This window comes from Camellia sinensis, chromosome 11, assembly GCF_055761805.1.
Source record: "Camellia sinensis isolate YWXY chromosome 11, ASM5576180v1, whole genome shotgun sequence".
Taxonomy (NCBI): Eukaryota; Viridiplantae; Streptophyta; class Magnoliopsida; order Ericales; family Theaceae; genus Camellia; species Camellia sinensis.
Window position 1 is genome coordinate 143,027,171 of NC_138971.1, and position 14,787 is coordinate 143,041,957.

The 14,787-nt window shown below is 38.1% G+C and overlaps 1 protein-coding gene across 1 annotated transcript; it reads left to right on the top strand.

The window, feature by feature from the left end:
• Nucleotides 1-1,727: 1,727 nt before the first annotated feature.
• Nucleotides 1,728-12,214, top strand: LOC114311501 (elongation factor 1-gamma 2). Its single transcript, XM_082895765.1, has 4 exons — nt 1,728-1,817; nt 3,668-3,921; nt 5,399-5,737; nt 12,085-12,214. Exons 2-3 carry the CDS (start codon nt 3,739-3,741, stop codon nt 5,660-5,662), a joined length of 447 nt encoding a protein of 148 aa, XP_082751891.1. The 5' UTR covers nt 1,728-1,817; nt 3,668-3,738; the 3' UTR covers nt 5,663-5,737; nt 12,085-12,214.
• Nucleotides 12,215-14,787: the final 2,573 nt, after the last annotated feature.

The following is a 14,787-nucleotide window of genomic DNA, read 5'->3' on the forward strand; positions in this document are numbered from 1 at the left end:
ATCTCTACTAACTCTAGCTCAATCAAATTAATTTCCATAAGCTAAGTCAATTAGAGGAAACAAAAATACGCATTGAGATTAGTTTGATTAGCACATCACAATATAATTTTGCCACAAAAATCTAAATTAAATAGTAACAATATTACACAAATTGCAAGACCGAAAATTCTCTATGCTCGTAATCATCTCTTGCGCCACAAGTGACAATTATCCAAAATTTAATTTAATTCATGCGCAAAATATTAGTTTTCGAGAATAAATCTACAAAGATGTCACTCAACCGAACAACTTCCCACTAATTATGGCATGTCTAAAGTATGATAAACTATTTAACTCCACATGATAACATCTCAATGTAATTCATAAAAGAAAACATGCTAGAATATTTAATCACGGAATTAAAATTCACCAGTATAAATAAATAATGCTATTTAAAATAACAACATACTACAAGTTCTAATCATTTAAAAGAACTTAACAAGCTATATACAATATTTAAATAATGCCATAACATGTTTCTATAATTTCTGCAATTTTTTGAAATTTTTTAGAATTACAAGTAACTAATTATTACACAGAAAATCAGAAATAAATATTACAGAATCTAGAAAAACACAAAAATCATACCAATAAATAAGATCACATAGCAGTAGTCTACTGTAAACATTTCAAGTCCAAAATCTAAGTCATACTCCCCCAAAAGCAATTTAACATAAAAATATTGAATTATTCATTAATGAAAAATATTTATTCTTCATAAAATGTTGAAACTTTAACAACTTGTAGAAAAATTAATTACAAGTCAAACGGTATAAGTCATGTTTCAATCAGAATTATAACAAATAATCTGAATGCAATTAATGTAATTTTAAATTAAAACCAAACAAACAAAGCTTAAATAGCGCCTACATCAGCACTTACCTAAGCAGATGACGTCGGTGCATGCATCAGCGCGTCAGTCAACGTCAAGTCAACCGTGCCAATGACATCAACAAATTTGTCTTCTTCTTCAAAACTAAGGTTTGAGTTTTCTCCTCAACATAAGTAGGAATTAGACCCATAATATACCGTTTCGAAGGTCTCGAAACAAAGATTTCAAACATATGATCATTACAAGAATTTGCACATTTGGCGACCAATTTTGGCGACTGAACAAAATTTAGTCGTCAAAAAGTTGACTTTGGGCGACTAAAATATCTCTTAGGCGGCGTTGGTATAGTTTTTAGCTACTAGAATTTTTTAGTAGGGAAATATTATTTATTGGCGACTAAATTACCTTTTTGTCTGCAAAAGTGACCCTTTTAGCGACTAAAAAATTTATTAGTCGCCGTTAGTCTCAATTTTGGGCTACTAATTTTTTTTTAGTCGTATACAAATTTTCGCCTACAAAATAAATGGTAGTAGCCAAAAATAGGTATATTTTTTTTGTTAATCTTTAGTGACTACAAAATTTAGTGGGCAAATACAGTTTTTCCCCGACAAAATGGGAATTTAGTAGCCAAATATACATTTAGCGACTAACAAAATAGTCGCTGTTTCTTTTCCTATGGCTACCAAATAGGATAGTCGCCCATAATAACACTTTTGCCGACAAAACTTTCTTTTGGTCGCTAAATTTTCAAAAGTTTTAGGGCGCACGCGGGGACTCGTTTAATGCTGCCCGCTCTCTGTTACACACAACAACGTTCAAACCTTTGAGTCAGACACCAAACCGAAGAGACAAACACCCCACTGCAGCCCACCGTACGGAAGACATTGCCACCGCCACGACCATCACCACCACCGCAAAGCACCATCGGCACAACCACAGATCTCAGGTTCCCTCTCTCTCTCCCTCGCTCGCTCTCTCGATGTTGGTGTGTTTGTCTGTCTACCTCTCTCTCCCTCGCTCGCTCTCTCGCTGTTGGTGTCTCTGTCTGTTATCTCTCTAGGTACTATTTGTTATCTCTCAAGTCCTTCTCGTACCCTTCCCTCCATTTCGATTTCTCTCTCTACATCTCAGCAAACATTCTCTCTCTATCTCTTCTCTCTCTCTCTCTCTCTCTCTCTCTCTCTCTCTCTCTCTCTGCCTATACATACATATTCACATGTGTATATGAGTGTACAGATCGATTTTTCTTTGATTCTGCTCAATCCGCGACTGTTCTCGACCAACATTAGTCTGATTTCGACATGAATCTTAGCTCTGGAATGACAGAGTTTGAGATTTTGAATTGTGTTTTGAGCGGTACTCGGTTCCAAAGGCGTTGAATTTGAGGAGATTCGTGGAATTTTTGCGATTATTGAACAGAAATCAGTGAATTTAATTGAGAATTGTTTTTTTGGAGATTTATTTTGAATTTGAAGTTGATGGAGAAAGACGAGCGAGGGGATTTCCCTCCAAAAAAGGCTCAATCGGAGACGCCGGTGAAGAAGCTCGCGAGGCAGCTGGATTTCACGGGGTTTGGAGCTGCATCGGCGGCCGTGGTGTTGCCTGAGCACCCTCAGGAGCCAGCGGCTCAGCCCCTACTGCGGCGGATGGTTAAGCAGATGCAACCGCCGCTACCACAGCCACAGGCGCAGCAGCAACAGCTACTGTTGATGCCTTCGCAATCTCAGTCGCCTCTTCCTTTGATACGCCCTGTGTAAGTCTGCAATTATCGATTCTGCTATGCTTTTTATTCTCAAAGTTGTGAGTTTGTTTGTTTGTTTGTTTTTTAAAAATGGTCTTGGAAGCTGAATATTGATTTTGAATTTTCAAATTTGTGAAATTTTCCAAGGGTTTTGATGTTCTGGTTCTCTCTTTTTTAAATTTGGTTGCTTAGTTATAACTTTGCAAGATCAATTATTACTGTCCATTGCCCTTTTTTTGAAATGTCTGTTTTTGTATATATTTCAGTCATGTGATGCTTAATAAAATCTCAAATTTAAAGTTTATGCAATTTTTTTATTATTATTATTTTTTTTCATGTGTTGGGGATGCACAATTAACTTTTTATTTCAGTTCATTTATATGCCTTTTGTGTTTAAAATCGGAAGCTTGTTATTGTGAAATTGAGGTTGGTTTCCTTATTAATCCTTTGGGGGTTGGGGGAGGGTGTTAAATCAGTGTGGAAAGGGTCCTTCCTCACATTCCTAGGTACTATCTGTAACTGTAACTAGTTCTTAAAAAGATCATCAAAACTGGCTGGTCTATCAGACGAAGTGATTCTCAATAAAATATGGTTTATAAATTGAGCCAAACTGAATTACTTGGTAAGTTCCTGTTGGGACTTGGTCAGACCACTGGATTGACCAATTTGATTTTTTAATTTTTTTTTTTTATAGCTTTTCACTCATGTCTTAGGTTAATTTAAACGTGCTTTGTGTTTTATTTGTAAGATTCAGCGATGGGGTATTTTGAAATTGAATGATAAAGTGATGTTAGAGCATAGAATGTAGGTTACGACTCAATTTTTTGAGAAATTACTCGATATCATTTGGTGCCAAGAAACACATATGAATCCATTCAATTTTTTTTTTTTTTTTTTTTTTTTGACATAGAAAAATAGATTTTTAACCACTAGGCATAACTAAATGGATTATTCTTGTGACTTCCAACTGCCAGTAAATATTTTGCCCCATAATTTAGTACTAGAATGCTTCTGCTCTGTTGTTCTAATGGCGTTATTGAAATGCCATCTGACAGCTTTTGAGGCATATTACTTTGGCTCATGGAAAACTGTGGAGCGCTTACAAATTAGGAATGGGGTCATAACCATGCTTTTGTTTGATTATGGAGATTTAATTGAAGAAAATGTTCCCATTTCCAACCTGCGAATAAGGTCAAGAAAAGCCACTTTGTCAGATTGCACCTGCTTTCTAAGGCCTGGACTTGTTTTTTGTGTGCTATCGACCCCTCAAGGTACTGAAGATTCAAGTGATGATGAAAATCAGGATCCAGTAAGTCCCCATTTATTTTTGTCTGGAGCTGCTAAATTCTGTGCTTTTTAACATTGTAAAGTTTGACCACACCATAGTTCACATCACACTGTTACTGTTAGTGAGTTGATATGTTGTGGTAGTTTAAGTAATATGTTGCAGCAAATATACAATCCCACTTATTTTACTCTTATAACGTCTTCGGATTTGATAAAATCTTTCTTGTGTCTGGAAATGCCTAGGTTAATAGTTTGCATAATAGGCGTCTGTTTGGTTGCATGAATCTGCATTTCTAGTGAGTGCCATTCCTTCTGGTTGGGCACGCAATAGTTTACAATTTATACTATTGCCTTGATTATGCATGAGTGCTCACAATTTCTGTCCCTGTACATCATATGTTTGATGAATTTGAAGTTTCTATGTTTTAGTTTACTAATTTGATACTCTTTTGTAGATTTTGTTTTGCTGTAATCGTACCATATGGACCATTCTATGCCTTGTTTCTTTGGACAATATACAGATTCTGGTGCTGTGGTGTTACCTAATACACTACTTGCACCCATTTTTGTAATTCTTTGCCCCATAAAATAACTCATGCTAGCACAGGGAGGTGGTGACACAAATGTTGCAATTGACCAAATATGTCTAAATTTTTAAAGATTCCCCCATTATTGCAATACACGAGACAAGTGATTTTGTTTTTTAGCCTACTTTTGCTGGTTATCTCTTTGATTCTCCTTCCATGCTCAACCTGTTCTTAGTCAAGTTATTTGTTCATGAAAAACTTTGTTTGTTTAGTTTAGACATACATGTTTGCTCTTGTATAAATTGGCTTGCTTTGATAAGGGCATATGTCATATTGCAAGATTATTATCTTCTACGTTTTTCTGATGTAGATCTAGGTGGATGCTAAAATAAATTCTATCGAGAGGAAGCCTCATGAACCTAAATGTACTTGCTAATTTTATGTTAGCTTTTATGTTACCCAAGGCCCTCTTGATATGGCAAAGAAAACACTCAGTAAAGAGACCGTCTTGGTGCAACTTGATCAAATTTCCATCCTTCAAAAACCTGAATGGAAGCCTTGTGAAAATGAGCATTACCGTTGGGAATTCTCTGAGGATTGCTCTTAACTGCAAAAATAAAAATTGTTTACTGGAAAATTCTCGGCCGATATTTCTTGGCTACTTGTTGTCTGTACTTTAAATCTGGCATGCATATAAGCCTTTCAAGATATTTGAATTGTCTAAGGTAACATAGCACCCACATATCAAAACAAACCTAATTTCTGTTATTCAGCCCCTGAACCACTGTACGGATGTCACGACCACCTTCCTTGTGACAAATAAGACTTGTAATAACAGACGGAATGCAATTAGCACGTATAGACAAGAATAACATTTTATTTTTACTATTAACTTTTTTGTTTCTTTTTCTTTTTGTTAATTTTAATTTTTTCTAATTATTTATCTTTACTCCATATGTATTTTGTTTGAAGGCTGAGGAAGCTGCTATTGCTGCATTGAAGAGAGCTCTTGGTGCTTTGAGCGTTCATCTAGCTTCAAATACTTACCTGGTTGGTCATGCTGTGACCCTGGCTGACATTATCATGACATGTAACTTGTTTCCAGGATTCACTAATGTCATGACTGAGAGCTTTACTGCTGAGTTCCCTCATGTTGAGAGATACTATTGGACCATGGTTAACCAACCAAATTTCAAAAAGGTGATGGAGGCTGTACTCTTGATCTACAGCCCCTAAGTAAGATGATACTGGATGAGTGGAAGAGGCTGTACTCCAATACCAAGACCAACTTCCGTGAAGTTGCAATCAAAGGTATAAATTCAATTATAAGCTTAATGTTACTTGTTGGAATCTATAGTACTACCTTTGTACTGCATTTGAGCCTTCTTTTTTTTCTTCTTCTTTTGTTTGTTGGCATATGAAATGTTACGAGCTTGAGGTTGGTTCTGCTGACCCCTCTATTTGTTTTTGGTGTGTTCCACTTCCTTGTGTGCAAATGCCCCCACTCCCTTCCTCCAAAAAAATAAATAAAAAATGACGTAGTGTTAATTTTTTTGATACATGTGTAGAATGCATACATGTGTAGATGTACCAAATTTTCTTTGTAATCTTGTTTATTGGTGCGCATCATAAACAGAATGTATTATTATGTAGTTGTCTTACCATTCTATTAATGTTTAAGTGAAAGTATACTTTTGTTTAACAATTCGTCTTACCATTCTATTGATGTCAAGTGAAAGTGCTGGAAATTTGTGTTAATAATAAGATAGTGGCATGTATATAATATGATAGTGGTATTGGTGGTAGATAGTGGCATGTATAAAATATGTGATAGTGGTATTGGTGGTAGATAGTGGCATGTATAGAATATGTGATAGTGGTGTTGGTAGTAGATAGTGGCATGTATATAATATGTTAGTGGTAGATAGTGGTAATATATAATATGTAAGTGTCATATAATGGGTTATAATGATGTTTGTAATATCTCCTATATAAGGAGTGTCATTTGGTCTTGTAAGATAAGAAGTTTTGAATATAACAGAAATATATTCCTTCTTCCTCATATTTTTCGGAGTTCTTCTTCCTCATATTTTCTAAGTTGGTATCAGAGCAACAAAAACCACAGCAGCCCTAAAACCGTCATAGCCATGTCGGAAGTCACGTCCGAAACCACTTCAACCCCTGCTGCTGCCATTCCGGTGAAAACGTCCAACTCTCACTCTGTCCAAATCACCACCATCCTCCTAAATGGTGATAATTTTCTCCGCTGGTCACAATCTGCCCGGATGTATATCCGTGGGTAAGGAAAGATCGGTTACATCACTGGTAACAAGAACGCTCCTGCTGTTAATGATTCGCTATCCGACAGTTGGGACACTGAAAACTCCATGGTTATGACATGGTTGGTCAATTCCATGGAGGAGGATATAAGCTCTAATTACATGTGCTATACTACTGCACAAGAGTTGTGGGATAATGTTAGTCAGATGTATTCTGACCTAGGAAATCAATCTCAAGTTTTCGAATTAACTTTGAAGTTGGGAGAGATTCGTCAAGGAGATGATTCCGTCACCAAATATTTCAATTCGTTGAAAAGGTTGTGGTAGGATCTTGACATCTTCAACACATACGAATGGAAATCGGTTGACGACTGCAACCACCACAAGAAAACTGTGGAAAACAGCCGTATTTACAAGTTTCTTGCCGGCCTCAACATTGAGTTCGATGAAGTGCGAGGAAGAATTATTGGCAGACCTCCTCTCCCATCCATTGGCGAAGTATTTGCCGAAGTCAGAAGGGAAGAGAGCCGAAGGAGCGTCATGCTTAAGAAAAAAGGTACTAGTGAATCAATTGAAATTTCTGCTTTAATTAGCGATGCTGCGGCCAACAAGGCTGCAAATTACCAGCGCAGGTTTGATGATAAGCCATGGGTCTGGTGTGATTTTTGCAACAAGCCTCGCCATACACGCGAAACGTGTTGGAAGATCCATGGCAAACCTGTCAACTGGAAAAGCAGCAAACAAGGAGAGAAGAATTGTGACTTTCCTACCGCTAATGAAGCCGATTCAGGTCCCTTCAACAAAGAGCAGATTGATCAACTCTTAAAGTTGATAAAATCCAACTCCTTATCCGGTACTCCTAGTGTTTTGTTGGCACAAACAGGTAGAAATCCTAAAGCCTTCTCTTGCCTAAACTTCTCTCCGTGGATCATAGATTCCGGTGCCTCCGATCACATGACTAGTTTTTCCCATTTATTTAGTACCTATTTCCCTTGTTCTGGTCATGACAAAATCAGAATAGCCGATGGTAGTTTTTCACCTATTGCAGGAAAAGGATTTATTAAACTAACTGAGAAAATTAATCTCAATGCTGTTCTTCACGTCCCCAACTTAGCCTGTAACCTTTTGTCTGTCAGTAAACTATCTAAGGATTCTAATTGTCGTGTTACATTTTTTGAATCCCATTGTGAATTTCAGAACCAGAACTCGGGGATGATGATTGGGCGTGCTAGGATGCTTGAAGGTCTTTACTACTTTGATGTACCTGTTAGTAATAAAAAAGCTCAGAGCTTTAATAGTACTAGTTCAATCTCTGTTCGAGAAAAAATAATGCTATGGCACTATAGGCTAGGACATCCTAGTTTTCTTTATCTGAAACATTTATTTCCAGAATTATTTAAAGGGATTGATTGTTCTTCTTTTCATTGTGAAAGTTGCATTTTTGCAAAATTTCATCGCTCTACTTATTTGCCAAAACCTTACCAGGCTTCCAAACCTTTTTATTTGATTCGTAGTGATGTTTGGGGCCCTTCTAAAATCACTACTCTTTCTGGTAAAAGATGGTTTGTTACATTTATTGGTGGCCATACCCGCTTATGTTGGATTTATTTGATGAATAAAAAATCTGACGTGAAAAATTTATTCACAAATTTTTACAATATGATTGAAAACCAATTTCAAACCAAAATTGGTATTTTACATTCTGATAATGGAACAGAATATTTCAATGAGCAGTTGGGTGAGTTTTTGGAAAAAAAGGGGATTTTTCATCAATCTACATGTCGGGATACCCCTCAACAAAATGGCATTGCAGAACGAAAAAATAAACATCTACTTGAAGTAGCACGTGCTATAATGTTTTACATGCATGTTCCTAAATATTTATGGGGTGAAGCAATTTTAACAGCCTCTTATTTGATAAACAGGATGCCTACAAAGGTGTTAACATACAAAACACCTTTTGATTGTCTCAAAACTTTTTTTCCTGACACGAGGTTGTTTTCTGATTTACCCGCCAAAGTTTTTGGATGTACTGCCTATGTTCATGTTCCCAGTCAATTTCGTTCAAAACTTGACCCCCGTGCTATAAAATGTGTTTTTTTGGGTTATTCCTCAAACAAAAAAGGGTATAAGTGTTTCGATCCTCAAACCAAGAAATTTCATGTGAGTATGGATATGTCATTTGTGGAAACAAAATCCTATTTCCCCAACACTTCTCTTCAGGGGGAGACAAGTGGAGTAGAAGACCGTTTTTGGGATATTTCTATCCCGCTCCCCAATGTCATTTATCCTACACAAAAACCACATCTGTCTGATAATGATCACTTAGGAAAAACCAAGTTCTATGGTGCCTAGTCAAGAAGATTCTTGTTTAGGGGGAGAAGTATTACAAAATGATCTAAATCCTGAGCTTCAGGTTTATACTAGGAAGCGATTTCATCTGAGGAATAATGACCCAAATGTCCATCCTAATGACCCGAATGTCCACCCGAGTTCTGGCATCGAAATTTTAGGTAATCCTATTCCTTCTATTTCCGACCTTGATGTTCCTATAGCAATTAGGAAAGGTGTCCGAAATTGCATTAAACATCCTATTGCAAATTACCTCTCCTATCAAAGACTGTCTAAAAACCATAGAGTTTTCACATCTAGGATTTCACACTTGTTTGTTCCAAGGAATATACAGGAAGCATTGGATGATCCGAATTGAAAATTAGTAGTCATGGAGGAGATGAATGCTTTAAGGAGAAGTGGTACTTGGGAGATAGTTGATCTACCCAAAGACAAGAAAACAGTTGGGTGTAAATGGGTGTTTACGATAAAATGTAACGCAGATGGAAGCGTTGAGAGATACAAGGCGAGACTGGTGGCTAAAGGCTTCACTCAAACTTATAAGATCGACTATCAAGAGACGTTTGCTCCTGTTGCTAAAATAAATTTCATCAGAGTACTGTTATCTCTTGCAGTAAATTCAGATTGGCCTCTACATCAACTTGACATTAAAAATGCATTTCTCAATGGTGATCTTGAAGAGGAGGTGTTCATGAGCCTACCGCCGGGATTTGAGCAGAGACTTGGAAGCGACAGAGTATGCAGATTGAACAAGTCATTATACGGACTCAAACAATCACCAAGAGCGTGGTTTGAACGCTTTGGGAAGGCAGTTATCAGTTGTGGTTTCTCGCAGAGTCAAGCAGATCACACAATATTTTATAAACATTCAAAAGACAGTAAAATTGCAATTTTGATTGTTTATGTTGATGACATCATTTTAACTGGTAATGATGAAGTAGAGTTAGCAGCCCTCAAAGAGAAACTCGCAAAAGAATTTCACATTAAGGATCTGGGAGCCCTCAAGTATTTCCTCGGAATGGAATTTGCAAGATCCAAGGAAGGTATATTCGTTAATCAGAGAAAATATGTTCTTGATCTCCTTGGAGAAACAGGTATGCTTGGTTGTAAAATGGTGGAGACTCCGATCGAGCCTAACTTGAAGTTACAAGCTGCTCAGGCTGAAGAAGTCAAAGAGAGGGAACAATATCAGCGACTTGTAGGGAAATTGATTTACTTGTCTCATACGCGGCCTGATATTGCCTTTGCAGTCAGCATGGTAAGTCAGTTCATGCACTCACCAGGGGCAGAGCACTTTGAGGCCGTTTATAAGATCTTAAGATATTTGAAAGGAACTCCAGGGAGAGGCTTACTGTTCAAGAAACATGGACATCGTCAAGTTGAAGTATACACAGATGCAGACTGGGCAGGAAGTGTTACAGACAAGAGATCAACATTCGGATACTGCTCCTTTGTAGGTGGGAACCTAGTTACATGGCGGAGAAAAACAGAATGTGGTAGCTAGAAGTAGTGCAGAAGCAGAGTTCAGAGCTGTTGCCCATGGAATCTATGAAGTAATGTGGATTAAAAGAATTTTTGAAGAATTAAAGCTTTTTCACCCGACACCTATGAAGGTCTATTGTGACAACAAAGCAGCTATATCTATAGCTCATAATCCAGTTCTACATGATCGCACAAAACATATAGAAGTGGATAAACATTTCATCAAGGAGAAAATCAATGCTGGCATAATCTGTATGACTTACCTTCCAACAGGTGAACAATTAGCTGATGTGCTAACGAAGGGACTACACAAGAAGCAATTTGATAAGCTGACTAGCAAGCTGGCTATGGAAGATATCTTCAAACCAGCTTGAGGGGGAGTGCTGGAAATTTGTGTTAATAATAAGATAGTGGCATGTATATAATATGATAGTGGTATTGGTGGTAGATAGTGGCATGTATAGAATATGTGATAGTGGTGTTGGTGGTAGATAGTGGCATGTATAGAATATGTGATAGTGGTGTTGGTAGTAGATAGTGGCATGTATATAATATGTTAGTGGTAGATAGTGGTAATATATAATATGTAAGTGGCATATAATGGGTTATAATGATGTTTGTAATATCTCCTATATAAGGAGTGTCATTTGGTCTTGTAAGATAAGAAGTTTTGAATATAACAGAAATATATTCCTTCTTCCTCATATTTTTCGGAGTTCTTCTTCCTCATATTTTCTAAGTGAAAGTATACTTTTGTTTAACAATTCACCAGCATTCCACGTTAAGCAAACTTCATTTTACCTGTTGTTTAGTTTGCACCCATGCCAGAGTAATTACATCTGTATTTTGCTGATATAACCAAAAAGCTGACTGAATACAAAATTTGACAAATTGACATCATTGAAAATGGAAAGTAAGGGATAAAAACATGCTAATATTATGTGTATCTTGTTGACACTTATTGCTGTTACAATAATAGAACATTAAGAGTTGCTGTAGAAAGCAAGTAGCATACTATGTTGGGTTTATAATATGTAAACTCACAATTTGAATATATTGCTTAGCTTTTAATTGGGTAATTGTTAGAAACCCCTGATTTTTCTTGCTAGTCTAGTGTATGCACAAGATGCTCAATGTGCTGTCATAATAATTCTCTGTAACCACCTGAAGAACACAGATCCCTTTGTGTTGTCTCAAGTTGTATAGTTAGCTTGACTCTTATCCTTTTCTATTGCATTAGGTAGTCTGGTGTACATGTCCTTTTCAACTCATCATTAACAAGAACTTCTATAATTCTGTATGTGTAACTCCATTTCATATCAATTTATTTATTTATTTTTTGTGGGTAATATTCATCTCAATTAGTGATGAACATGTATTTAAATGGTTCCCAATAAATAAAAGTTACAATGGTTCCCAATAGCTCCATTTCAAGTGGGAGAAATATCAAATGTGGGGTAACTGGTGGGTATTCATTGTCATTGTATTTCTTTGTATGAAGATATGATATTAATTATGTTGCCTTCTTGTTTCTTTCTATGATAGCGGATTGGAATTGGGCCCTCACAAAATGATGGTGGGAACTGCTATTAGTGGTAAGGCTTTAAGGTGTGGATTGTGGGATAGATATGTTATCCAGGTTCTTAATGAGGAAAGGATATCGGTGTTGTTTGTATGGTTGTGGGTGTGCATTTATGGCTTTGATTTTGACTCAAACGGTTGCTATATTTGATTGGTTTACATACTCCCCCCAGTGAAAATTTTGACATTGAAAAGCCTTTTGGTAGTTAAAAATTTTGAGTTAAGAAAATGATTTCCGCTTAGATTCCAATACGACAACAATGCATTAAACTTAATCGGAAAAGGGCGTTAAGAGGGCGAAAATGCCAATCAGCTCCTGAACGACTGTACGGATGTCACGGCCACCTTCCCAGTCACACATAGGACTTGTGACAACAGACGAAATGTAATTAGCACACGTAGTTTGGGACTTAGAGCCGAAAATGCATTAAACTTAGTCGAAAAAGAGCATTTTGGGGGCAAAAATTCACAACAACCCCAAACCACCGTGTGACTCACACGTACAGTTTTCCCATGACAAATAAGACTTGTGAGAACTGATGGAATGTAATTCGAACCTGTAAGTAGGGAGTTAGAGCCAAATGCGCACTAAACTTGGTCGAAAAGGGTGTTTCGGGGGCGAAAATTCAAAACAGTCCCTGAACCACCATGTGACTCACACGTACAGTTGTCCCATGACCAATAGGACTGGTGAGAACTGACAAAATGTAATTCGGACCCGTAAGTAGGGAGTTAGAGCCGAATACGTCCTAAACTTAGTCGAAAAAGGGCGTTTCGGGAGCAAAAATTCAAAACAGTCCCCGAATGACCGTGTAGCTCACACGGATAGCTTCGCCATGACAAATAGGACTTGTGAGAATTGATGAAACGTAATTTGGACTCGTAGGTTGGGAGTTAGAGCCGAATACCCCCTAAACTTAGTCGAAAAAGGGCGTTTCGGGGGCAAAAAATCAAAACAGCCTCCGAACGACCGTGTGTCTCACACGGAAAGCTTCGCCATGACAAATAGGACTTGTGAGAATTGACGGAACGTAATTCGGACCCGTAGGTTGGGAGTTAGAGCCGAATACGCCCTAAACTTAGTTGAGAAGGGGCGTTTTGTGGGCGAAAAATCAAAACAGCCCCCAAACAACTGTGTGTCTCACACGGATAGCTTTGCCATGACAAATAGGACTTGTGAGAATTGACGGAATGTAATTCGGACCCGGAGGTTGGGAGTTAGAGCCGAATATCTCCTAAACTTAGTCGAAAAAGAGTGCTTCGGGGGCAAAAAATCAAAACAGCCCTCGAACGACCATGTGTCTCACATGGATAGCTTCGCCACGAAAAATAGGACTTGTGAGAATTGACGGAACGTAATTCGGACCCGTAGGTTGGGAGTTAGAGCCGAATATGCCCTAAACTTAGTCGAAAAAGGGCGTTTCGGGGGCGAAAATTCAAAACAATCCCCGAACAACCGTGTAGCTCACACGGATAGCTTCGCCATGACAAATAGGACTTGTGAGAATTGATGGAACGTAATTTGGACCCGTAGGTTGAGAGTTAGAGCTGAATACCCCCTAAACTTAGTCGAAAAAGGACGTTTCGGGGGCAAAAAATCAAAACAGCCCCCAAATGACCGTGTGTCTCACACGGAAAGCTTCGCCATGAAAAATAGGACTTGTGAGAATTGACGGAACGTAATTCGGACCCGTAGATTGGGAGTTAGAGCCGAATACGCCCTAAACTTAGTCGAAAAAGGGCGTTTCGGGGGCGAAAAATCAAAATAGGCCCCGAACGACCGTGTGTCTCACACGGATGGCTTTTCCATGAGAAATAGGACTTGTGAGAATTGACAGAACGTAATTCGGACCCGTAGGTTTGGAGTTAGAGCCGAATACCCCCTAAACTTAGTCGAAAAAGGGCGTTTCGGGAGCGAAAAATTTAAATAGCCCCCAAACGACCTTGTGTCTCACACGGATAGCTTCGCCATGAAAAATAGGACTTGTGAGAATTGACAGAACGTAATTCGGACCCGTAGGTTGGGAGTTAGAGTCGAATACGCCCTAAACTTAGTTGAAAAATGGCGTTTCGGGGGCGAAAAATCAAGACAGCCCATGAACCACCATGTGTCTCACACGGATAGCTTCGCAATGACAAATAGGACTTGTGAGAATTGACGGAACATAATTCGGACCCGTAGGTTTGGAGTTAGAGCCGAATACCCCCTAAACTTAGTCAAAAAAGAGCGTTTCGGGGACGAAAAATCAAAACAGCCCCCGAACGATCATGTGGCTCACACAGATAGCTTCGCCATGACAAATAGGACTTGTGAGAACTGACGGAACGTAATTCGGACCCGTAGGTAGAGAGTTAGAGCTGAATATGTCCAAAACTTAGTCAAAAATGGGCGTTTCGGGGTCGAAAATTCAAAACAGCCCCCGAACGACCGTGTGGCTCACACGGATAGCTTCGCCATGACAAATAGGACTTGTGAGATCTGAGGGAACGTAGTTTGGACCCATAGGTTAGGAGTTAGAGCCGAATACGCCCTAAACTTACTCGAAAAAGGGCTTTCCGAGGATGAAAATTCATAACAGCCCCCGAATACGCCTTATATTTAGTCGAAAAACTTGCAATACTTAGTTAAAAAAGCAACAAATTTATTAAAATAACATTTACATATTC

Excerpts from the sequence above, each read along its gene's own strand:
- LOC114311501 (XM_082895765.1), top strand. The coding sequence starts at position 3,739 with ATGCTTTTGTTTGATTATGGAGATTTAATTGAAGAAAATGTTCCCATT. Across the intron at positions 3,922-5,398 it reads ATGATGAAAATCAGGATCCA|GCTGAGGAAGCTGCTATTGC; the intron begins GTAAGTCCCCAT and ends TTTTGTTTGAAG.